Source organism: Notamacropus eugenii, chromosome 1, assembly GCF_028372415.1.
Source record: "Notamacropus eugenii isolate mMacEug1 chromosome 1, mMacEug1.pri_v2, whole genome shotgun sequence".
Classification (NCBI taxonomy): domain Eukaryota; kingdom Metazoa; phylum Chordata; class Mammalia; order Diprotodontia; family Macropodidae; genus Notamacropus; species Notamacropus eugenii.
This window is the reverse complement of record NC_092872.1, coordinates 722,806,418-722,833,041: the sequence shown is the minus strand read 5'-3', so window position 1 is coordinate 722,833,041 and position 26,624 is coordinate 722,806,418. Positions and strand designations below refer to the sequence as shown.

General features: G+C 39.0%; 1 protein-coding gene and 1 long non-coding RNA gene across 4 annotated transcripts in view; one reads left to right on the top strand and one right to left on the bottom strand.

Annotated features, from left to right (window-relative positions):
• LOC140521617 (venom factor-like) overlaps positions 1–11,921 on the top strand; it is a 74,999-nt gene extending 63,078 nt beyond the window's left edge. For all 3 annotated transcript variants that reach the window (XM_072636855.1, XM_072636854.1, XM_072636856.1), the window contains 7 exons: positions 1,977–2,066; positions 3,099–3,204; positions 3,904–3,993; positions 7,160–7,231; positions 7,506–7,589; positions 7,883–8,018; positions 11,511–11,921. In XM_072636855.1, coding sequence (XP_072492956.1) covers positions 1,977–2,066; positions 3,099–3,204; positions 3,904–3,993; positions 7,160–7,231; positions 7,506–7,589; positions 7,883–8,018; positions 11,511–11,649 — 717 coding nt within the window. In that variant the 3' untranslated portion in view covers positions 11,650–11,921. The remainder of the gene's footprint in view (positions 1–1,976; positions 2,067–3,098; positions 3,205–3,903; positions 3,994–7,159; positions 7,232–7,505; positions 7,590–7,882; positions 8,019–11,510) is intronic.
• LOC140521634 (uncharacterized) lies at positions 99–26,624 on the bottom strand. Its single transcript, XR_011973009.1, has 5 exons — positions 26,508–26,624; positions 24,922–26,013; positions 17,495–17,581; positions 7,687–7,897; positions 99–295 (listed from the first exon to the last, which is right to left on the bottom strand). It is a non-coding gene; the product is annotated as an uncharacterized lncRNA (long non-coding RNA).

Genomic DNA, 26,624 nt, shown 5'->3' with positions numbered 1-26,624 from the left:
TGAATTTTTCCTATGTGTTTACCATGATGCTGGGTCTATGGAAGATACAACAGTCCTTTAAGAAAGACCCTGAAGAACTTTTAATTAAATAAAATAATTTGTTTAATTATCAGACATATGTAAACAAGACCTGGGTTGTTTGATCTTTGCTGTTCATATCAGAATTGTTGGAAGTCCATTTCTCCATTAGATGAATCAAACCAAAAAGAGATATTTCCAATAATGAAGCCAAAACAGTCCTGTCATTGGGCTCCTCATCAGTCTTGTATAATGCCTGTACATCCTTCTTCTATACCTGGGATAAACAGATAAGGATGCCTGCTTATTCCTGCCTTCTTTACTCCCCCATAAATACACACACACACACACACACACACACACACACACACACACACACACACAAAAGATGTCTGAAATAGGAAAGGCATTGTCTCAGTACTGTTAAATTTGTTTTATTAATGACAGAATATTATCAAATCTGCAGATTAAGTCGGGAGAGAAAATTGTCTTGGCAGTCTAAATTATAGGGGAAAATCTAATAGAGATAGATATAAAATTTCATATTTGAGGTTCAAAAAGTTACCTTCACAAGTACAAGATGGGGGAAGAATGATTAGATGGCCAAATTGATCTGAAAAAAAAATCTGTTGTTTTATTAGAAGTAACTATATGCATACATGCACACACACTCACACACACACATACATATATATGTGGAGAGAGTAAGTTATAGAAAGTGTGTGTGTATTCAGACTCATAGAGATGATATTATATGAAATGCAGAAGACCCAGAATGAGGGAGCTCATATTCCTGTGGCCCTAGGCTGGTCAAGAGACATCTGGGTGCCACTACCTATTATAAAGGACATAGGTAAGCTAAGAAACATAAAGAAGATGGTGACCAGAATAGCTGGTCATGTCATATAAGGATAAATTTAAAGAACTAGGAGAGTTAGGTCCCCAAAAAAACTAAGAGGTGGAAAAACAACTGACTTCAATCTTTTGGAAGACATTATGGAGAGAAGAGATTAGACTTCTTCTGGTTGGCTTCTAAAAACAGAACTAGGAGGCATTCACAGAAGCTGAAGATGGACAGATTTAGGTTCATTTCAAGGAGATATTTCCTATTAAAATGTTCCAAAGTGAAATGGGCTGTCTTGGAAGTACTTCTTCCCAGAAGTCTTTAAGCATCCATACTTTAAGGTGTGGATGTTCATGAAGATGTGTTCAAAGGGATTCTTCAAACTGGTCCTAACTCCTCCTTCTGCCATGTATCCAACAAAGGCCCCATTTTGTGAAGATGGCAATAAGAGAAGAATTAGTCATGAAATATGGTCCTCCCTGACCTACTCCAAATGGAATCCATCGCTCCTGATGTAGGGGAAACCCAAGTATTCCCTGGAGGGTTCTTCTCTACTTCAACAGGTCCTATCATCCTAGGCAAACATGGGAAAGGTCAGCTTCTTGCTTCAACCAGAGTCACTAATTGACCTCTGCTCCCAGAAAGTGTGGGCCTCTGTGTAATAATCCATAAGATCATAGATTTAGAGCTAGAAGGGACCTTAGAAGCCATTTAATCTAACTCTTAAATTTTACAGGTTAGAAAACTGAGTCTGAGTGGCTAAATGACTTTTCTGAGGTAATCACCAAAAGCAGGATTTGAATGCAGGTCACCTTATTCAAAAGCCGGTGTTCTTTCCACTGAACCAGGTTATTTTGTTCATCTGTGAGACTCAAACCTTACAACCGAAAGTATCTGGCATTCTACTGATCTACCACTAATCAAACAAAATTCAACCAATGAATAGCAATGAAGTATGCTTTCTCTTCATTAAAAAGTAAAATCTTTGATGTCTTCTCTGTTCCTCTAGAAGAGATGCCAAGTGGCAGTGGCCACCACCACCACACCTACTTCCATCCCTGGACCTCATGGCTTTCTATCTCTAAACTTATTGTATTTCCTTTAATGTCCTCAGCTTTCTCAAGGAGTTGAAAAGTATATTTCCAAATTTGAAATCAATAAATCCCCATCAGACAGAGGGACCCTCATTATCTACTTGAATAAGGTAATAATTCCTTTGACCAAGTTCATCTCTCAGGTACTTATCCTCTTGTATAATCTCCTTTAGGTGGGTTAGGAGTAAATCAAGAAGATATTTTCCACTTCTACGACCTCAACCCATTATGACCACCAGCACTGGGTACTACCTCTCCCCAATCTCCCCATTCATAGAGTAATAAAAGTTTCTGATATACATCATACTGCTCCCATTTGCACAATTTGCAGTGATCAATGGCCCACTTTCTCACTGGCATACACCACCTCTGACTCATCTCAGCTAATTAGGTCTTTGTCACTTTCTCCCACTTTGCCCTTAAAAATTTAGAATGTGCGTTATGTGGGCATACATACACACACACAGCTCTTGGGGTTTTTTCCCTTCTGTTTATGCTCTTATTTCTCCCTTTATCTTCATCCTGCATGTCTGAAGTTCATTTCCATTCATATTCAATGTTCTCTCTGCACCTTTCTGTATCAGAATCCCTGGTTTGCTTTAAGAATCAGCTCAATCAGATTCTTCTATAGGCGTACTTTCCTTCTACCAGCTGTTACCTTTGTGTAAGTCTGATTACCCCTAAGGTTACCTTCCATCTACACTATACCTCAAATTATTAAGCATTTAAGTACCTACTATGTGTCAGGCACTGTGATAAGTACTAGAGATACAAATAAAGAACAAAAAAAAAAGGTCCCTTCTCTCCAGGAGCTCAGTTTAATTTGGGGAGACAACATGCAAATAAGATATGGATGGAATAAATTGGAGATGATATCAGGGGAAGGCACTAAGATAAAGACGGATTGGAAAAGGCTTTAGATGTCAGACTTCAGCTGAAACTTTAAAGGTCAGGGAATCCAAGAGGCAGAAAAGAGAAGGATAGCTTAATTATGCTGTCTCTCCTGCTAGTATGTAACCTCCTTGAGGTCAGGGACTCTCTCTTGTCATCACATCCCTAGAACTTATCACAGTTTGTGGTAAATAGTAAGTACTTAATAAATGCTTGATCGTTTGTTTGATTCATTGGGGTTTTCCCTTCAGGTTTCTCACAAAGAAGAGGAGTGCATCAGGTTCAAAGCACACCAGTTTTTTGAAGTGGGTCTAATCCAGCCAGCAGCTGTCAAAATCTATGAATACTACGCTTTAGGTAACACATTAGCTGACCAACTGGGAAATGAAACTAAGAAATGGAACCAATGAACTATTAAGGACTAAAGCCCAAAAGACTATGGCACAAATATTTGACCTGAAAGTATGCTTAGTGATTATCTAGTTGAACCCTCTCATTTTGAAGTTGATGAAAAAGACCTAAGTCCCCTCATTTAAAAAAAAAAAGGAAAGTGGAGTCTGAAGAGAAGACCACATTGTTGATCTCAGTGGTAGAGCTGAAATTAGAACTGAGGTCTGACTCCTTTTCCTACAGGAATGCTTAAGTTTAGCATTAAAAAAAACAACTCAAGTACATCCCAACTCACCACATCCTCTACCCTAACCCACTGAAGTGTTTGTTATCTTTATTTCATGTACGCAAGTATGTCATGTTAATCTCCTTTTCTAGATAATCGCAATCTTAGAATCATGAAGTGTGTCTATTTGTCATCAAGTGTCCCTAATGTCTCAATATTAATGCACCTTGTCAATGTTTAGAAGATATAATGTAATGTGCCACTAAATGGGTTTGCTCAAACGGGGTTGATTGCCTTTAAGAAATAATTCTTACCAGATCCTGGAAACTCAATTCTATAACCCTTGTGGAACTACCTCCCAATCTTGGCTACTCTACTCTGGCCATCTGAAACCCAAGCAGAGGACTCAGAAGGCACATATTAATCTTGCCCCCCTCTAGAGAATCGCTGCACCCGTTTCTACCACCCATCTCGCGCAGATGGACAGCTCCATAAGATCTGCACTGGGGACGTGTGTCGATGTGCTGAAGGTAACCACTGTCAAAGAGTGAGGTAGGGTGGGATTTGTCTCCTCTCTAAAGGGCATGGTATACCATCTTCTCAGAATACTTGTAGCATCCTGGGATTAGCCTACATATTAAATCTAGTAAATGAGAAGAAGCAAGAAGAAAAGATGAGGAGAGTGGGAAACAGAAACCTCTTAATTGGCTGAAGCTTTCCCATGTCATCATCTTTCCATAAGAAGAGGAAGCTTTCATTCCATTATTTTTTGAAAGCACTTGCTGGTTCTTGGGTATATACCGTAACAGTTATTGTTCATGCATGGAATTTCATATAACCACAATTTTTCACAATTCACACAGGCCAAACCTATTGTTTTATAAAATTATGCTTACCACCCAGTCTTTCTTGATTGTTTCATGAAAATGGTTTGTTGCAAATAATCTTTTGATATATTTTTCTAATCACCAGATATACCCACTTTCTGTATACATTACTCCTTCCTCAAAAAAAAAAAAATCACCATTCAGGAATAGTTTCAAAATTAAATTAACCATAGAGGAGAACAAGTGCTTAAGACTTGGTATAATCAAGGCTTTCTACACATTGTCTTATCAGGTTATAGGTAGCAGGCAATCTCTTTACATCAGTCTCTGCACAGGAGCAAAGCATTCGAGCCAAAGAAGCAAATTGATCCCACAACCCATAAGGGTTCCAGAGATGAATCCCAGAAAGGCAGTCAGTCTTTATAAGGTCATATGTGAACAAGATCAGTGAGTCAATGTTAGATGAGTAGATGACAAGATGATGAGTTAAACAACTCAGAATCAGACACCTAGAGTAATAACCAAAGGTCCAGATAGGTGCTGAGAAAATCAGGAGGTTGACAAATATGGGAAAGATACAGAAAAAGCAGAGGAAAGACGTAAGTGACCTTTATAGGACCATAGATCACAAGATACATAGTTTTAGAATAGGGAGGGACCACAGAGGTCTTCCAATCCAATCCCCTCATTTTACAAATTAAGGAAAGAAGTCTCAGGAAGGATTAGGTGACTTGCTTCTAAGATCACATAGGTAAATACAGTTTTGGGATATCTGAGAAAGTTTGCTTTCTTGGTTTTAGTTGTTTTTCTTCTTTTCCTACCATAGTGGAAGCCAGTTTCTGATTTGAGACTGGCATAGAGACTTCCAGGGAAAGGGAGTTGAGAGGCAGGATATTATAGTGGTCAACATGATTGACATGGAGTCAGAAACACCTGTGTCCAAACTCCTCCCCAAATATTGTATCTTAGCCCCTGTCAACCTCATTTAATTGATCTGAAAAAATGAGGATAATAGCATGTATTTCACAAGATTATTATGAGAACCAAATGAGGTAATACATATAAAATACTTTGCAAATCTTAAAATGCTAAAGAAATGCTAGATATTATATAAAAATCCTGAGAAAAAATTATCCTCCCCAACCCTCATCATCCTCCCTGCTGTGACTAGAGTAGAAGAATTTTAGGGCAAAAGAATTATAGAAGGATTTTGTATATCTTGTTCTTCTCTTTTAAAAAAAATGAATATATTTCTCTCATCTATATTGCATCAACTGTCAACTCAGTGACAGTTGTACCAGAGTCATGTGTTCATATTTTGGTGTCAAGAGCAGATCCAAGACCAGGTTCAGTTTCCAGAAAAAGAATAAAACAACTCCTAGAAGAAGTATTTAGTGACTCAAATAGATCAGTTTGACTGGTTCAGGTGTGCTTTGTTTGTTTGTTTTTAATAAAAGTTCAGTTTAGTCCCTGTGTATATCTTCCTATTCTCTCCTGAATATCTGGAGTCAGGAAAGTTTGAGTTCAAATCCTGACATAGATACCCACTAGCCATGTAATTCTGGTCAAGTCACATAACTTCTATCTACCTCGTTTCCTCATCTGTCAAATGAAGATAATAGTAGCGCCTCTCTTTCAGGATTGTTGTGAGGATAAAATGAGGTATTTTAAAACATTTTGCAAACCTTAAGGTGCTATATAAATGCTGACTATCATTATCGTGTCTATGCCTCCTATGAACTCCTATTCCAGGTGCCTCCATCCTTTTCCCATCTTAACTGCCTGTTCCTTTTCTCCGACTTCCAAGTTTGTTCAAATTCTAAATATTTCTAACTCCTTGATTCCCTGTTCTTACTCAGTCTCTGCCCTTCATATTCCCCTTCTCTACTACCCATTATACATCTTTTAATTTTTTTTAGTGTTGAAGTTTATATTTTATTTTCCCCAATTTCATGTAAAAACTTTTAAAATTTGTTTTTAAAATTTTGGGGGTTTCAAATCCCCCCCATTTAGAAGGCCAGAAATTTGACATAGTTGATAGTCTTTTTATTTTTAATTTAATTTGTTTTTAATAACAAAAATCTATTTTCTTTCTCTCCCAATCCCTTCCAACATTAGGGAGGAAAAGAATGACATTTAAAAAATAATCCTATTGCAATCTATTGTCTTCCCTGCCTGTAAATTATCTAATGTTCTCTGCATTTTCCACTCTGTGACTTGGCATGGACTATATGCCCACAACAACCAGTGGATTGATAATAGCCCTCTAGACTAGAGATGTGTCAGAGATTTATGGTAAATTGATTTCAACAACTGACAACGTGAGAGCACCAGGTCCAAAAACAACTTTCATTGCAAAATCAAAATATAACATTCTAATATGTAATTGTGGATTGCAGATTAATTTACTTAAACTATCAAGTTAATTAGTGTCCCAACAGGCAAGAGAATTGTACATCTAATTTCTGGCAGGTACAAACATATACCCAACTTCTTCCTGCCATATTCATTTATCTTCCATCCTTCAATTCTCTTAGTGATTTCTACTCCTACTACTTCTGTTCCCATCTTATCTTGAGGTTTGTTTCCTTAACCGTAGAGCTAAGACTACAAATAATAGATTTAGATCTATAAAGAACCTCATGAGCCATCTTTTCCAGCCCATTCATTTTATAGATAAGGAAAATTAGTCCAAGAAATGTTAAGAGACTAACCCAAAGTCAAACTGCTAGCAAGGGCCAGAGGTAGCATATGAACCCAAGTCATCTTGATTCTAAATCAGTGCCCATCCCACTGCATCACACTCCCTCCCTTGTTAGACACATCTATTTTCCATGTTTGTTTGCTTACACATGTGTTTCCCTGACAGATCACTGCTTCATGCAAGAAAATCAAGATGGCATTCGAGAGGAAATGGCCTGTCAGCCTGGAGTAGATTTTGGTAACGTCCCTATATCTGTAATTCTCAACCGTCCAACTGACTTGCAATGCCATAAAAAGCAGAGCAAAGAAAATGAAACAAGGGGCTGAGAATGTTTTATTCCTTGTGTGAGGTGACAAGTCTGTGAGAGTTATAAGTATGAGGCAGAATTCACTCTAATATTTGACTGAGGGATGGTTTTTGAAAAGTTGTAGCTGTCAGTAAACTCCTTAAGTCTCCAAAAGCATGTTTTGGGTGGCCCTCTCCTTATGTCTGTCTCGTCTTTGTGTTTCAGTGTACAAGACAACGCTCCTAAGCATAAACCAGAGCAGCAGCCATGACAACTATGTCATGAGAATCCTGAGGGTCATCAAACCAGGTCAGAGTGAGCCCAATCTTCCCCCTTGATCCCCTAAGCTTTAAAGTTATTTCAACATTTATACATGGTGTAAGTGAGATCCTTGAGCCTTCCATACCTCAGACCTTAGGATGTGGATTAAGCTCAGATCCTGTGGAACTCTGGGGACTCCATCTCATGTTGCATTGCATCAGAGCATCACTGGCACCCCTCCTTTGCAGACAGAGTTGAAGGGGGACATTTCAGCCTAATTCTGACCCTGAAGAGACCAGACTTCACTCCAAATATTGTTTTCATATTTTCTTTCCCCTTAGGGTCTGACGACGTTCCTGAAGGGAAAAAAAGAAATTTTATCAGCCATGTAAAATGCAGAGGTACTCTGAGACTAGAGATTGGTAAACATTACCTGATCTGGGGTACTACCCAGGACCTGTGGATGAAGAAGTCTGAGTGAGTTTTCCATTTGCTGGTGTGACATTTAACATCTCTTTATAAGTTTAGTCTAAGATAGGAATCACAAGGGGAAGGAGATATGATTCTAGCTAACATTGGACATTATTTTGAGAGTCAGTTAAGCAGTGGATAGAGTGCTGGACTTAGAGTCAAGAAGACAAGTTCAAATCCTAATTCAGATACATGATAGTTGTATGACCATGGGAAAGTCACTTCTTTGAGCCTTAGTTTCTTCATATGTAAAATGGGAATAATAGTAGCATCCTAGTTCCCTAGGTGATTTTTAGGACCATATGAGACAACTTATGTTAAGTGCTTTGCAAATCTTAAAGTGCTATGTAAATGTTGGACCAAAGTGAGCCATATTTCTCTACACAAAGAAAGTAACACAAACATTGACCAGGCTAAGACCATCTCCAGAGATTTTCCTTTATATTGTGACCCCCAAATGTTCCCATTTCCTGATGTGTTTAAACCTAAGCATAAGAACTAGGAAGGCTGGTTCAAATTATGCCAAATTCTTGGTTTTGGTCTTTGTTAAATTCTCTTCCTTTATCATCTCTGCCTCTATCATCAATTACCTCCTTCAAAAGCAAACTCTAATCTCACCAATTTAATTATTCAGTGAAATTTAAAGCAGTCACTCCCCTACTCTGCATTCCCTACACAGAAATGCTCTTAGGTTACCTCATGTGTGTTTGTGGTCCTCCCAATGGGATTATTACCTCCTGGAGGACGGAAATACCTTCTCTTTATCTTATAGCCCACCTTCTTTTCCATCCATAGCTCCTAATACAAGGTTTAATGCAGAATAGATATGTAAGAAAAGTATACTGAATAGAAGACTTCAACATACTCCAAAAGTTAAACTTTATGTTCATTAGAAATTTAGTCAGGAATTTGGTTTACAGTTTAAGTGAAGCACATTTTACTTAGCCCCCTCCCCCAATGTTTACAATTCACAATTAATAAATTTCAGTAGATCCCTACTACTGATAGGTTCTAATACAAATTTCTCAGTTTGGCATTTAAAGTCCTTCATAAACTAACTCCAACCTACCTTTCAACCTTTAGTATGTTCATCATTTCCCTTCACACAATCTTTGGTCCAGGAAAAGTAAGCCTTCTTGCTGTTCTGCACAGATGACATTATATCTCCCATCTCCATGTCTTTACAAAGGCTATTCCCCACTCCCATGCCTGGAATGTACTCCTTCCTTACCTCTACCTCTTAGAATCCCACAGCTCGACTCAAATGCCATCTCCTGAATGAGAACTTTTCTGACCAGGAGGTCTAATGCTGCTAACGCTTCCCCTGCAAAATTAGCTTAGATTTATTTTGCATATATATTTGTATCTATCTCTATGGTACAAGAAATTTCTCCTCCCACTGAAATGTAAGCTCCTTGAGAGCAAAGACTGTTTCATTTATATCTCTAGTGTTTAGCACAGTGCCTAGCTCATAGCCTGCTTTTTGGTAGATTGATCACTTAATTGAATAGTAAGGTCATTAAAGTCTTCAGGCAGCCTGGACAAAGCAGTCTGAAAAACAAACAGAATAAATTTCACTGTGAAATAGTCAGATTCATTAGTCAACTTATTCAACAAGTATTTATTAAATACTTATTATATGGAAGGCACAGTATTAGACTCAATAAAATACAGAGAGACAGTGAGGATAAAGTAATCTTTCAAGAAGTTTAGCAATGAAAGAAAGGAAAGGTAATTTTAAGTACTAACAGGGCAAAGTTAGCACTTTGCTAGGGAGTAGCATGATCATACATGAATGGGAAGGTGGAGGGAGGGAGAGGGGGAAAAATCAAGATGCAAAGAGGAGAGTTGATTCATGAAACAATATCATAGAGGAACTAGAGAGGAATTGAGATCAAGGGCACATATGGATGGTTTAGCATTGGTTGTAAGGAGATCAATCTCTTCTTCTGAGCCAGGAACAGAAGAGAAGATGAATGAAAAAGACCCAAAATATTTTGAGGTGAGGAAGAGGATGGTTAAAGGAGAATAGACAAAGATTGTTAAAATAGAAGGTAATGGAAGAGCAGAGTTATGTTTAGCAAGAATTAGCACCTTATTACAATTAGCAGGGTTTTTTTGCCTACAGTCCACACACCCCCAACAGGTTCATGGATAGATTTTGCAAGGTCTATGAACTTGGATGGGGAAAAAATTATATATCTTATATAATTGGTTTCCTTTATAATCCAATGTGCTTTATTTTATGTATTTAAAAATAGGATTCTAAGAAAGGGTCCATAGGTTTCACCAGATCATCAAATTGATTCATGATACAAAAGAGGTTAAGAACTCCTCTTCTAAAGTCACCTTCTTAATTAAGGAAGACTTCCATGTAACAACAAAGTTAGGAAGGACTTTGAAATTCTGACCCATCTCTTGCTACAGAGAGTCTGGAAGTAGGAAAAGGATCAAGTGCTGGTAACTGGTTAGATAAGTGCCTTCCTTCCAAAGAATTACAGAGAAAGAAAGCCACAATAAGGCCACTTAGGAGCATGTTCTGTAGGGCCAAAATCAAAGACAGGTGAGGTGGTGGAAGGGAGAAAGGCAACATAGATGCCCTCTCTTTTCTACTTACCCTGGTTAGGCTCATTGCTATTAGGGATATGCTAGAAAAGATGACCAGGGAAAGTGACCTTGTTAACTTTGTTATGCCAGAAAAGGAATTTGGTATTCTTCATCTGAATTTTGCTTACTAAGAAGCCTCTGTCTTACTTAAATTTCTCTTTGTGATTTCATATTTATCTGCAATGACTATCTGTTCAGTATGTTGAAGTGAGCATTCCTTGGAAGATATGTATGGGCTAGGCCCTAGGTGCTAAGCCTTGGGTGTAGCCTTCTCATTGAGTCCAAGTTTTACAGAACAAAGCCTTTTATTAAGGGGATTTGTTCTGTGAACTTTGGATTCAGTCAAAGGGTGGCACTGGAAGACCTAAAGGGCTACATGGGGCCTTGAAGCAATGTGGCCTCTGAGGTCCATTCCAACTCTCAAATTCTGTGATTCTGCGACTTTCAAACAATTTTTTTTCTAATAGTGGATACAAATTAATGGTATAAAATCTCAGCTGGACGCTTGTTGCTACTTTGCAGTCCTTCATTTATTTTTTATATTTATTTTATAAATTTAGCATTTCCCCTGAGTTTCTGTGATTACTTCCTCCTGCCATAGCTAAATCTAAGTACCTTCTTGGATACTACCATTTTCAGTATAAGATTTTTCCTCCTTTAGTATCTACCTAATAGCATGGATCCCAGAGGCATCTAGGATTGGAATTTCCTCCCACATCATGGCACTTCATGCCTTTGAGATAGAGAGGAGAAGGTGCCTTCATTTCATACAGTTAAAGAGCTTCTTGGAATGTGTCCTATCACTGAGTAGCTTGAGCAGAAAGCTTTGACTCCTTGTAGCTAGCCTCACTTCATGCAGGTGCTGATATGACAACCTCTTGTTCTTTCAAGGGTATCTTACATCATTACCAAAGACACCAATATTGAGAAGTGGCCCAGTGATGAGGAATGCAAGGATCAGGAAAACCAGAAGCTCTGTGAGGACCTCGATGACTTCACCAAGAAGATGGTATTTGGCTGCCGCAACTAAATGATAGAAATGCTCTAGACAGACCCTGGGAATAAGTGTCTATTGATTGACTGATTGAAGACAAAAGCAAATACAATAGTCACTTGAAATTCCCTTCCTTCAATACGTCATCCATGCTTTATCCTGTCTAGATCTTATTTGTACATAGTTCTTTGTATCTATGTTAAACTGTAAGATCCTTGAGAAGAAGAACCGCCTTTTACTTTTCTTTGTATCTCCAGCACTTAGCACACTGAGTGGCACATAGTAGTCACTTAATAAACGTTTACTGACTGGCTAATTTTCTTTTCCCCTTTCTTTATAAAAATAGATTTTACTTAGTTTCTTGCATGACTATAATTTAAATAGTTTGTTCCTTTAAAAAATAAGTGATCATTTTCTCCTGGATACATCAAGGATAGTTATATTGCCAAGGTGATACCCACAGTGACTGGTATGAATATGTCTGCATATTTCCAGGTTTGAATTGCAAAATATAACACACCCTCTTATTGAAGACAGAACCAAGATATTTATTCATATACCAGAAAACCAGATCCATCCTACTAACTAAGAGGTCTATACGCATTATCCCTGCAGGGAGCACCACCATCCCTAAGCTTTCCCTCTGTCAGGCCTTCCCACAAACAGGCTCTCCTAAGCAAAATGCCCTTGTCTCACCCATTCTAGCTGCTTTTTCTGTCTCTCTGCATCCCTTCTCTCTCCAAGTTCCAAGTCACATAAACTTCCTGCTCCACCCATTCTGCAAGCTTCTCCCACCACAGGCTCCATGTGACTTAGACTCATGTGACTCAGGCTTCCATGGGACTGAAGCAGGTCACATAGACCTATTAATGGATGGGAAAGATCTTCCCATTTCATTAAGAATACATTAACAATATAGAAGGTATCACGGATGAAGTGGTACCTGAACTGGATCTTGAAGGATGAAAAAAATTTTCATAGATAGAGACATAGACAATGAGTATTTTAGGGATTCTGAGGGTAGGAATGAGGAAGGAGTTCATTCTAGGCATGTGGGATGGACTTTGAAAATATACAGAAGCAGGAGGAATGTTGTGTTTGGAAGAGAGTGAATAGTACAGGTTGGCTAGAATATAGAATATGTGAATAATAGTAGTATGAAATAAAGCAAGAAAGGGAGATAGATAGAAGTAGTATTGTGGAGAGTATATTCAAGAGTACTATATTAATCAATCAAAAAGCACATTTGGTGAGTGCCTACTATGTAGGTCTACGCTCCAAGGGGGTGGAGTTTTTAGTTCTCGGTACCATATTTTAGAAAAGACATTGATATGCTGAAGATTATTCGGAGTTGGGCACCCAAAATGCTGAAGGTCCTTAAGAGCTTGCCATGCAAATATCAATTGATATAACTGGGCTTGCTTAACCCAGAAAAGAAAAGAGCTTAGGAAATAAATAATAAGTTGTCTTCAGGTATTTGAATGGCTGTCATGTGCAAGAAGAATGAGGTTTATTTAGATTGTTGCCAGAAACAGAACTAAGAGAAATGGGTGAAAATTAGAGAGAGGCAGATTTAGGCTTGATGTAAGAAGAAGTTTCCTAATGATTACGTTTTCCCAAAGATGGAATAAGCTGATGCCAAGAGATAACGAATTTCCCCACATTGGAGGTCTTTAAGAAAAGCTAGTCATGCTTATAAAGTATGCACTAATGGGAATTCTTGGTCAGGTATAGACTGGGCTACTTGGCTTCTGAGGTCTCCTAATTCTGAGCTTTTAGGATTCTATAAAGGTCAAGATCTTGGCCATAAGGGAGCATCTTAGGATGACATCTAGAATTCTGAGTAATAGTCATGAAAATCATTTAATTGGAACCCTTTGACTTTGGAAGAAATCACAACAGTGAAAGGGGAAGAGGAGAAGGACTGATGATGAGAAATGTATTTTTAATATTGACTGGAGAAGAAATAAGGGAGGACAAAAATGAAATAATAATTCTCAAGGGATAGAGGAAGCAGACTACAATCTGGGTCTGAGGACTAGAAAGGGTCTAAATTTCTGTGTGAACTGATAGGAGAGCAAAGGGGCAATAGATGGAAAGTCCTGGATGAAGGTAACAGTGGGTTCAGACCAAGTGGAATAGACATGAACTAAAACATTTATCAATGTGCATGGCTAGGAGAGGGAAAAGATGACCCACATCCCAAACTATCATCTCTATCCTTCCTAGTCATCTTCATTTCACTAAGCTAAGGAAAGAAAAGTAGAAAATATAGCAGAGTAACAATGTCCCCAAAACATAAAGTCTCTGGAACATTTTACTTTAGAACGTACTCTAGGAAAAAAGGGATATGAAATTCCATTTAAGCCAATGGCCTGATTTGCATTAGGCCTCTGCCTTATCTCCTTCAGGATCCATGACCACTCTTTCTTTTGGAAGCTGAAGCAAGGAGAGAAAAGATAGCTAGAGAAGATTTTTATGGGTTTGAAGTCAAGAAAACCTGAGTTCAAATCCTGATAACCATTAGTAGCTGTGTGACTCTGGGCAAGTCACTTAATCTGTCTCCAGCCTCAGTTTCCTCATCTGTATAATGGGGATCATAATAGCACCTACCTCATAGGTAGCTGGGATGACCAAATGAAATAACATGTAATGAATGCTTTGCAAATTTAAGGCATATATTAATACTAGTTACCAAGATGTTGGAGGAGGTGGTGGTGGTGATGATGGTGATGATGATGATGGTAATGATGGCCATGGTGATGATGATAATGAAGGTGATGGTGGTGGTGGTAATGGTAATGATAATGATGGCAATAATAATGAAAGCAAAAACTAGAGGGTCTGCTGAAATGCTAAGTTTGGATTATGAGATGAGGGATGTTCTGAGCGTGTACATGTGACATATAGGAGAAGGACTCTGGTCCTGAATTGCCTTGCTTGGACTAAGGAGGCTGAAGAGTAATAGATGGTCTCAGGGTATGTAGACTTTTCAGTTCCCCTCTCTATTATCTGAGCTTGGAAAACCTTTCCCCTATAAATCCAGAGAGTCTATATGAGGCGGGCACCACTGTGTCAGAAGGATAAGTAGCTGGGACAGCCTACACTGGGGGAAATTTAAGTTCAGTACTAGAGCAAGGATGATAAGAATTCTGAGCATGACAATAATGTGCAGCAGCCTCAGCCTCCATATCGCTGATTGTAAACTTGAAATCTATGTCACAAACACCATCCATGAACCTGGCAGGGACCAAAGAGCTCCAGATGGAAACTGAGCAGATGAGCCATAGGTTTCTATTAGAGCCAATTTGGGTATATTTTCCCATCAGAATGTTCCTCACTGACTGTTCTTGCAGTTGACAATGACTCTCCTGGGATCCCAGAAAGGAAGTCAGACTGAGTGAACATTAGTCCCCACTGAAGTCTAAAGGCAGAAATAAGGGATAAACTGTGATGCCCCAAACAAAACAAAATTTTCCTGAATCTTGACACTAAGTCCACAAACATTCTGTTAGGACAAACTACCTTGTGTTACTATAGAAATACACATTCCTACTCTGTTGCAGACTCCTCACATTTTCACAAGTGACTTTTAAACCTCCCATCTCATTAGAAAAGAGTACATCTGCCTATTTCATTATCACATGTTCTCACCTGAAACCAAGAGAAAAAGAAGACTGAGGAACTGGGATGGTGACTCCATCTTGCTGTGCTTAAGCCCATCACTAGGAAAAATAACCTCTTTATAACTCTCTGGCACCAACATTTCTGCAGAATTCTGCAAAGCAAGTGGTGTAACTGAGGGATAAAGGAGTAGAAGGGAGTCACTCCAGTTCCTGGCAGACTATGAAATCTTGGTATCTTGAACAATGATGGCCTCTAAGAGTCCTGCTAAGGTATGTGGTACTAGGTGGGAGATCATTTTTACCCTGAAGAAAATTCTACCATCCCTAAGACACTAAGGTCAAGTGCTCCAAGAATCCAGAGAAAGGTAGAGGATCATAGGATCACAGATTTAGAGATGAAAAGTATTTTTGAAATCATCTAATAGAACATTCTCATTTTACAGAGAAGGAAATGGATGACCAAAGAGGTCAGGTAAATTAGTCAATAGTTAGTAAGCATTTATGAATCACCTGCTATGTGTCAGGCACCATACTGAGTGTTGAGGAAACAAATACAAAATACAGACAGTCCCTTCCCGCAAGGAGCTTATATTCTTTTTAAAGTTTTTTGAGTTTTTTTAAAATTTTTGAGTTCCAAATATCATTCACTCCCTCCCCTTCCTCTTCCCTGAAGCAGTAAACAATCAGAGATAGATTATACATGTGCAATAATGTAAAACATTTTCATATAAGTCATTTTATGCAAGAAGACTCAAATAGAAGATAAAAATGAATGAATGAATGAAAGTAGAAAAATAGCATGCTTCATTCTATATTCAAACAATAACAGTTCTTTCTATGGATACAGTATGTTTTATCATTAGTTTTTTGGGGTTTTTCTTGGATCATTGTATTGCTGAGAACAGCTAAATCATTTACAATTCTTCGTCAAACAGTATTGATGTTACTATGTATGAAGTTCTCCTGATTTTTCCGTTCACTTCACATTGCATCAGTTCATGTAAATCTTTCCAGGTTTTTCTGTTTGTCATTTCTTATAGCACAACAATATTTCACTACAATAACATATCACAACTTGTATAGCCATTCCCCAGTTGATGGGCATCCCTTCACTTTCTAATTCTTAGCCACCACAAAAAGGTCTGCTATAGATATTATTGTACAAATATGTCCTTTTTTGATGTCTTTGCGATATAGACCTAGCAGTGGTATTGCTGGATCAAAGAGTATACACAGTTTTATAGCTCTTTTGGCATAGTTCTAAATTGCTCTCCAGAATGATTTGATCAGTTCACAACTCCAGCAACAGTTTCTACAGATATTTTAAGTGGAACTTCTCTTTCTATCTCCTGCTGCCAAAAAAATGCCAATGACTTATGTGGGTTTATTTTGTATTCTGCAACTTTGCTAAAGTTGTTAATAATTTCAAGTCGTTTTTTAGTTGATTCTCCAGGATTCTGATCATATCATCTGGAAAGAGTTTCCTTATTGCCTATTCTAATTCTTATCATTTATTTTTCTTCTCTTACCTTTCTTTGTGTGTGTGTGTGTGTGTGTGTGTGTGTGTGTGTGTGCATTGTCTTCCCCCATTAGAATGTAAGCTCCTTATACTGTGCTAGAAATGTTAGCTACAGAAATAAGAGAAGCCTGGATTTAAACTCAGATTTTCCTGATTCCAAGCCCAGTGTTGTATCTGGTGCACCACTTAGGTGCCCAAGCTATCGATAGCCACATTAAAAAATGCTATGCCATTATTGATTAGACAAATGCAAATTAAAATAACTCTGAAATGCCAAAAAGAAAATGACAAATGCTGGAAGAGATGTGGAAAAATTGGGACACTAAAGCACTGTTGGTGGAGTTGTGAACTAGTTCCATCCCTTGAACCTTGTTTATATTTATATAGACCCAAAGAGTTCACATCTGAGCAGTCCACGTAGCTTCTGGGAAGAAGAAACAGCAGGGACAGTGCCACTCCACTCATCAACCAGACTAGGTACATTTATGATCTGGATTAGAGAACTGTGGATCATGAATATTATAGCCCTGCTGACAGTAATAATCAGCAGCATCTTTTGCCTCCACATTACTGATTATAAATGTGAAATCTATCCCAGATCCAGTGCCACTGAACCATGCAGGGACCCCAGGGGCCATCACAGAAGCATGCTAAATGAATAACCTTGGGACTTAGCCAGGCTTCTGCGGGTACCAGTGCATGGAGCTGGTGCCTTGGCTTTCAATTATGCTCTTACTGGTCTTGAAGGTGATAGTGATCCTCTCTCCTGGGGCCGCAAACAGAAAGGCTGGGGACTGAGTTACCGAAACTTGTCCATGGAAGCCTGAGTTGGGAAATACCATAAAAAATTCAGAGTAGAAAATTTTCAGATTAAACATCTTTTCAAATAGTATCTTAGACCTATAAAGAGCATGTTTCTGGAGTCAAAGGAACTGAAATTAAATCCCACATCGGACAATACTAGTGTGACCTTGGGGAAGTCTCTTAACCTTTGTAGGTCTCCATTTCCCCATGTAAAAATGAGATAATGAAACCAAATGATCTCTAAGGTCTCTTCTGGCTCTAAATTTATAACCTTACATTATCTAAAATCAGCACACACCAACATGTACCCTTATCACTTCAGTAACTCTTTTTCTCTCAATCACATCCTGTTATAGAGATATGACACCATAGGATAATATAATTATTCCACTTCCTCACATCCCAAGCCAAAAGAGAACCTGTAAATTGTTCCATAGACACTTGGGTCTGTCCTATTTCTCAAAAACCTGGAATGATATCCCCTCCCAGTCTCACTTCATGAGGGTAAACAGAAGGACTAAACTGATTCTGGCTGGGCATTTCTATCACTTATTCTTTCTTTCTACTTTCCATCACCCTTCATCTAGAGCACCAGCAAACTCAAGAATCTAGCCAGGGACAATATCCTGCAGTGTCTGAACTATAGGAAATTGATTAACAAACATCGATTACTGAGATGCCCGTTTATCCCATCTCTGAAAAGGAACAGTCTTAGAAGGCAGAGGAAGTTATGCAAAGTAGCTGCAATCATGTAAGGAAGTCAGGATGTAAAAGGACCTCCTAACCGCAGAACTTATTATTAGACCCTGACTTCCCTTGAAACCTGTGAGCCCCACTGCTTCAGCAAGAAAGGGACCAAATTTCTCTCTTGTGGCCAGAGAGCTGAGTTATGGTCCCTCTGAAAAGGCAAGTGTCAGAATTTTCATAACCTGTCACCCCTCCTTCTTACACAATCTTGTGATGTTCAGTAGAGCAGAGAAGTCCCCTGGGAAACCTGGACTCCCACACCAATTATGGTACTCATCTCTACTCCAAAAAAACATGGACATCCCAACAGACCCTCCCCACCCAGCTAGAAAATCTAGATCCATGAGTTCAAAAGGCACTCTAGCCAAGCAGTCAAGAAACCAGTCTTGATTGACAGAGAAGATTATTTGAAGCCTTCCTGCCAAGTTATCAACCTTAGATCCCTGACATGACCAGCACCTAGAACATAGTAAGGTCTTAATAAAGGTTTGTTTATAGACTGACTGGCCTAGAGCCCTACCTCACTTTTCTGGATATCAAAACCATATCAAGCCCAGATATTTATAGAGATTTTTAAGGTTTGCAAAGCACTTTAAATGTATTATCTTATTTAAGTCTCACAGCATTTCTGTGTGGCAGGTCCTACCAACATATATGAATGAGACCTCCTAGTCCAATCCATGCCTGAATAAGTATCCCCTCCACAAAAATGGAGAGGTTAGTCTAAGTCAAGGGGTTTTAACTTTTGGGGGGCTGTGGACCCCTTGGGAAATCTTGGTGTGGCCAATATACCCCTTTTCAGAATCTTGCTTTTGAATACATAAATGAAAATACATAGGACTACAAAGGAAACCAATTATATTATCATTTTTTGAAAAACAAGTTCATGAACTCCAGCTAAAGAACTCCTGTTCCTGGTAATTCTCTAAGACTTTAAGTTACAGCAAAATTGTGGATCTGAATCAATGGGGAAAAATACTTCCACACCAGAGAGGTTCCAATGTTGATAAAAGCACAGGTCTGAAAGAGAGAGGGAGAAAGGGAGAAAGAGACAGAGAGAAGAAGAGAGAGAAAGAGAGAGACAGAGAGAAATTTTTAATGATGCATTAAGTACTATACAATATACAGCAGGGGACATTAGTACAAGAAGGGGTGCCTAGATTTCAATTCCATTCAACTTTCCTCCTCATTTGGTACCATTTCACCCTGGAACATCCCTCCCTCAAACCAGCCTCCTTCTCCCACTGATGAGTTCCTTCCAGAGGCCTCCATTTTGGGGACGAGTTCAGTCCATCCATGCTTTGTTCTGGCTCTGCATCTGACTCTTCAGACTTCAAGACTATGTATTCATGGATACTCTTCCCACCTCTCACACCCATCTCCTTTCAGCTCCCTTTTATGGGTTGTCTTCCCCCATTAGAATATAAGATCCTGAGGGCAGGTATTACCTTTCATTTTGCTTGTTTTTGTATTCCCAGCATTTAGCACAAGGTCTGGCACATGGCTGCATGACACAGAGTACCAGAGGCAAGCAGAAATCTATAACTGGATCTGAAATGAAAGGAACTTGGTCCTTCCTGGGCAAAGCAGTCAGCCCAGGACACAGGCAACGTCAAGGCCATCCAGCTTCTACATGGTGCTCTTTGGCCCTCTCAGGGCTCCACTCCCTCTGAGTCACATAGAAGTCCCTTTAATAACAGTTCATCAAATTGAATAGAGTTGAACCGAGAACAACTTTGAGTTGCTTAGATTATTTCAACCCGACATTTCTCATCTGGAGCTCTCCAGTTTAACTGATGCTACCTTGGATGGAGCAGGTCATTTCACCCAGCTACTATTTTTCCACTACAGTTTCTTGAATATTTTGAAAAAGTAAGCAATGCTTGGGGAGAAAAGTCACAGGGCAGGTAGCATGAATGGAACTGCCCAATAATAACGGTAATAGTGATCGCTAGGATTTATCTAGTCCCTTAAGGTTTGCAAAGTGCTTTACAAATGTTATCTCATTGGATCCTCATAACCACCCTGGAAGATGGATCCTGTTATCATCCTCATTTTGCAGATGAGGAAATCAAGACAGAAAAATGTGAAATGACTTGCACAGGGTCACACAGCTAATAAGCCTCTAAGACAGGATTTGAACTCAAGTCTTTTTGACTCATTCCTGACTAGCCCAGGTTCAGATAATTAGTAAGTGTCTGAAGTAGGATTTGTATTCAGGTCTTCCCAACACCAAGTATAATGCTCTAATCACTACACCACCTACCAGCCTGTTTTTATGTTATAAATGAGATCATGAAAAAAGAGAGTTGTCATGTTTAAAAGATCTGTAAGAGAAAAAGCTGAGAACAGCAAGTATCCTTCAAAGTTTACATGCTTTGACTAGGCCCCAGGAATGATTATGAGACCTCATGAGGAGACCTGGAGAAAGATAATGGTGAGAGTTCTCTAGCTCATCTGGCCCAGGGGGAGAGAGGAGCTGTCCCGCAGGTGACTAGGACTTAAGCAAGGATAAGGCACGCTGAAAGTACCTCTTTGTTACCAGCCAGCAACGATGAGATGAATTTTATGAAACTGTGCAATCTGTACTTTCAAAAGGAGGCTAACTTTCCGGGGCCACACCTGCCAGTGGAATTATGACTACAGCTCCAGATGAAACAGTTTGATGATTATGGGCAGAGTCTCTTGGAGAGATTGTTGAGCTAAGTATGAATCTAGCAACCAAAATGAACCAAAGGTGACCAGTTCCTGGGATGGAGGAATGAGGAGAGGTATAAAAAGGAAGGGAGTTGGATTATGGAACAGATGAACTAAATGAAGTCCAATGTAGTAAGCACTTAATATAAATGTTTTTTGTATTGAACTGAAATCAAATCAATAGCAACTTTGAGTTGTTCATCTTTTTTTTAGTTAATTTATTTTTAGTTTTCAACATTCATTTCCATTAGTTTTCAGTTTTCTCCTCCTCCCTCCCCACTCTCTTCCCAAGATGCATGCAATTTAATATAGGCTTTACATATATGTTCCTATTAAACACATTTTCACATTAGTCATGTTGTATACAAGAATTAGAATGAATGAGAGGAACTATGAGAAAGAAAAACATAAAATGAAACAAAACAAAATTGAAAACTGTCTGCTTCCATCTGTATTCAGACTACATAGTTCTTTCTCTGAATATGAATATCATTTGCCATCATGAGTCCTTTGGAATTGTTTCAGGTCCTGGCATTGCTGACAAGAGCTAAGTCTATCAAAGTCAGTCATCACACACTGTGGCTGTTACCGTATACAATGTTCTCCTGGTTCTGCTCACTTCATTCAGCATCAGTTCATATAAGTCTGATCATATAAGTCCTGATTTTTCTGTAGTCCACCTGTTCATAACTTCTTATAGCACAATAGTATAGGGATCAATTCTCTGCTGCCTGTGCTAATTTTGGCCTAATAATTAACACCAAAAAAAACACAGGTGCTCCATCAGCCATCACCACACCATCCATATGTGGAACCATCAATTACAATAAATGGAGAGGTTCTGAATGCTGTGGATAAGTTCACCTACCTTGGTAGTGTACTTTCCAGGTATGTACACATTGACAATGAGGTTGAAGCATGCATTGCCAGAGCTAGTTCAGTGTTTGGGAGGCTCAGAAGAAAAGTTTGGGAGAGAAGAGGTATTAGACTGACTACCAAATTGAAGGTCTACAGAGCTGTTGTGGTGACCTCACTGTTGTATGCCTGTGAAACATGGACAGCCTACCAGCACCATGCCAGGAAACTGAATCATTTCCATTTGAATGGTCTTAGGAAGATTCCGAGGATCACCTAGCAGGATAAGGTACCAGACACTGAAGTTCTTGCTCCAGCTGAACTGCCAAGTATTCAAACTATGTTTCAGAGAGAGCAACTCTGATGGGCTGCCCATGTTGTTTGAATGCAAAATGTACACTTGCCAAAAAGACTATTTTATGGAGACTCACATGGAGCAGGCCATCGCATGTGGCCAGAAGAAATGATACAAGGACACTCTCAAGGTCTCTCTCAAGAACTTTGGATTTGACTGTGCAACATCGGAGACACTGGCACAGTACCACTCAGCATGGCATCCCCCCATGAGAAAGAGTGCTGTACTCTATGAGCAAAGCAGAATTGAAACAGCACAAAGGAAACATAGGATGCACAAATTTAGAGAATCCACCCCAAATATTCACATGGACTATCTGTGCCCAATCTGTAGTAGAGCATTCCAAGCTCATATTAGTCTGATCAGCCACAGTCAGGCACATTGAAACTTGACTTTATCATGGTGATATCATTTTGGTCCTCTTCGAGAATGAAGGACAATAAGAAACCAACTAACCAACAAGTTACATATAGAGTAGATCAAAGATAACAGAGGGGAAGGCATGAACAACTTGGGAAACCAGGAAAGGCTTCCTGCAGAAGGTTGTATTTGAACTGAGTCTTGAAGGAAGCTAGGAAGTCTAAGAGACAGGGTTTTGGTAGGGAGAACATTTCAGGGGAAAGGGACAGCAAGTGGGAGTCAGAGTACCACATGAGGGTCAAATAAGTATGGCCAATGTATGGAGTGTATTAATGGGATTAATATGTGAGGATACTGAAATTGTCAAAAAAAAGAATTTATATTTTATCCTATGGGTAATAGGAAGCCACTAGTGTTTATCAAATAGGGAGGTGAAATGGTCAGTTATACTTTAGGAAAATCAGTTGGACAGTTGTCTTAAGAACAGACTGTAATGGACTTGAGGCAGGGAGACCAATGAGAGAGTTTTCTCAGTCTTCCAGGCAACAGAAAAAGGTGTAGAGTCATGACTGAATGAGTATAGAGGAAACCCAGTGAAAAATGCTGTGGAGGTAGACATGAAAAGATTTCACAGATGATCCAGGATGAAAGTAAGGAGTAAAGAATGACACCAAGGCTGCAAACCTAAGGGATCTGGAGGATGATGGTGCCTTCAAGACACAGGGATGTGAGGAAGAGATGATTTGAGGTGGAAAGATGGTGAGTTCTATTTGGGACTCTCCTTCTGGGACCTCTAATGATAATAGTGTTCAGCGGAAGTGTACGGATCCCTTCCCTAAATTAAAATATAAGCACTTTATTCTTGCTTGGCCCCTTATCGTTGTTCATTCATGTTCACCTTTATATGTCATTCTTGATTCCTGTGTTTTCATGCCAAAGTTTCTGCACAGTTACGGTATTTTCATCAGGAATGCTTGGAAGTCCTCTTATTTCATTAAATTTCTCTCTTTCCCCTGTAAGATCATGCTCAGTTTTTCTGGGTAGTTATTCTTGGTTGTAAGTCTACATCCTTTGTTTACTGGAAAACTGTATTCCAAGATCTCTACTTCTTTATAGGAGTGGTTGCTAAATCATGTTTTATCCTCACTATGGCTTCTTGGTTCTTGTCTTCTTTCATTCCACCTGCTTGCAATACTTTTTCTTTCCCTTGGTAGCTCTGGATTTGGGCTATAATGTTTCTGAGAGTTTTCATTTAGGGACTTCTTTCAGGAGATGATAAGTAGATCCATTCTATTCCCACTTTGCCCTCTGATTCTAAGAGACTTGGACAGTTTTCTTTCTAAGATCGCTTAAGATGTGATATCTAGATTCCTTTTTTGGTAATGACTACCAGCTTAGTCCAATGATACTTAATTTTTTTTCTTCTTGGTATGTTTTAAAGGTCAATGGTTTTTTGGTTTTGTTTTGTTTTTTTACTATAAGAGACCTTATATTTTCCAATTTTTTTCTGTCTTTTGACTTTGTCTAATCTTCCTCATTGTGCCATGGAGTCTCTGGCTTCTATTTGAAGCCAATATATAGAAACTCTATTTTCTTGACTGCCATTTGACTGTCACTAGATTCACTTGACTCTCACACTATAGAAATGCTTATCATTTTCAAGAAGTTTGGTGCTTGAGCAAGTTTTGTACCTATTGTACCAAACTGTTCATTCACTTGTAAATCTTCTATGATCCTCATTAATTTTAGTAACATTTCTCAATGCTACCACCAGGGGGCGGGAAATAGCCACAGCAAAAAAAGTGACTGGGTGACTAATCCTGTTCTTTTACTGAAACTTTAATTTGCCCCAGTTTTGGAACTGAGTTTTCAACCCTTTTAAAAAATCTAAAGCATGAATCTTTACTAACATCAATTTCAAAGTAAACACCAGGCTTCATGATGAGACCTTCAGAGCAAAAACCAAATAGATGCCAGAGAGGTCACTTAATGGCACAGAACATAGAGTGCTTTCCCTGGTGTCCCGAAGACCTGAGTTCAAATCCAACCTCAGACACCTAATAGCTTTGTGACTCTGGCAGAGTCACTTAATTCTTGTCTGCCTCAGTTCCAGTATCTGTAAAATGGAGTTAAAAATAGTACTTCCCTCCCAGGGTTGTTGTGAGGATCAAACGATTTGTAAAACATTTATACAGTAGGCACTTAATAAACTCTTGTTTTCTCCCTTTCACATTCTGAAATACATACATATGTCTTTCTTAACTGGTAGGGAACATTCAATCCTTTCAAGCCTCATGATTATTCCCCTTTACTTAATCTCAAAACCCCATTTATTTTATACTTACATGACAGGATCATTTGGCATCAACATCCTGATATCTTGTCCTTCAGGGAGGTCTTTAATTTACAATCATTAGTTGTTATAGTGTTCCCATATAGTGTGGCACATGAAGGGGAAAAATGAGACTGACTCTATCTTGGAGCAAATTTAACAATTAGAACAGATATGATAAGTACACTCTTGTGAAGCTGTAGTTTGAGAATTTAAACATAGAAATCACTGGATGTTATCATCTCCTTGACATTCTTCCACTATTATGTGATTCATTCACCCTTTACACCTATACAAATGAAAAGTTGTATGTTCCATGTAGAGTGGAATCAGTGTTAAGAGTAATCTGACTCTTATCTAAACAAGCAAAATCTCTTAGTTCATGTAACTTTTAATCAGCTGGATGGAGGGGGGAGCAATACCTAATTATAAACTGACTTGGTTATTCACTGTTATCCTTCCATCTTGGGTAGCAACCTAGATGGGATCAGAAGCCATTTCCTATACTTCTTTGTCCCTTGAATGCCCTCTGCAATACTCAAGAAGTGTTTATCAAATTCTTTTGAGTTACTGAATGATCGACTAGGGAAATTTCCCTGATTCCTGAATGATTCAAGAAGACCTCTCTATGTGACCTTTAACTTCTATAAAAAAGAAAAGGGGCCATCCATCTAGTGTGTAAGTTGTGGGCGTTCTGTCTCCTCTCCCCATATGATGTGACCAATAACAGGAAACAGTTGTCATGTAATAAGAGCAAGAGGCTCTGAGTTTGACAAGGAGGTTTCTGTTGGGGTTTGTATCACTGTGGGAGGGTGGAAGTAATGCTGCTGGCAGTGATAAACTCCAGCATCTTCAGCTTCTACTCCATGGATGGTCAAAGTGAAGTCCAGTCTGGAGCCACCTCCTCGGAATCGTGCTGGGGTCCCAGAAGCCAATGCAGAAGAACCAAAGATAAGGAGCTTGGGGGCTTGTCCAAGTTTTTGCTGGTACCAAGCGATGGAGGTACCCACTCTAAAGATGGTTCTGCAGTGGAGAGTGACATGGTCTCCTAGAGACACTGCCACAGTCTCTGGGTATTGTTTCATCACAATCTGTCCCCTGGAAGCTGGATGAGATATGCCATTACAATAACACAAACCATTCCTTTCACCTAATGTTAGAAAATTAACTTAGATCTATAAGTAAATTATATTTTTTAGCCTTGGCATAAAGTAAATTATAGATGGACTGGCCATATAAGAAATGTTTCAGGATCAGGATGCCGAGTCAAGGTCTGAGATCCTCACTATGTCCTAGTTACCAGGACACTATCATATGTGAGACAGGACATCCCTACTCTGGGAAGCTGATTAATCAAAACATTAATAACATTATTGATGGAAGCATTATTAATGATGAGCATCTTATAAATATAGAAGAGAAAGCCGTAGATGAGACCCTATGTGACAGTGAAGAGATAAAGATCATCTCTGTCCAAATTCTAACTCCACTCCCAGTCATGAAGATTAGATATCTGTGCCTTAATTTCCCATCTGTTAAGTAGTGGTTACAATTCTTGCCCTGTTTTTGTTTCTCAAGTTTGTACAGGAAGGTTCATACCTTGAATGGAAAACACCAGGAGCCAGAGGAGCTGAGCCAAGGAGCTCCCCTCAAAGCTTCCAGAGAACATGCTGTCCTGTGCCTTGCAGCAGAGTGATGGCAATGAACTATCTGATT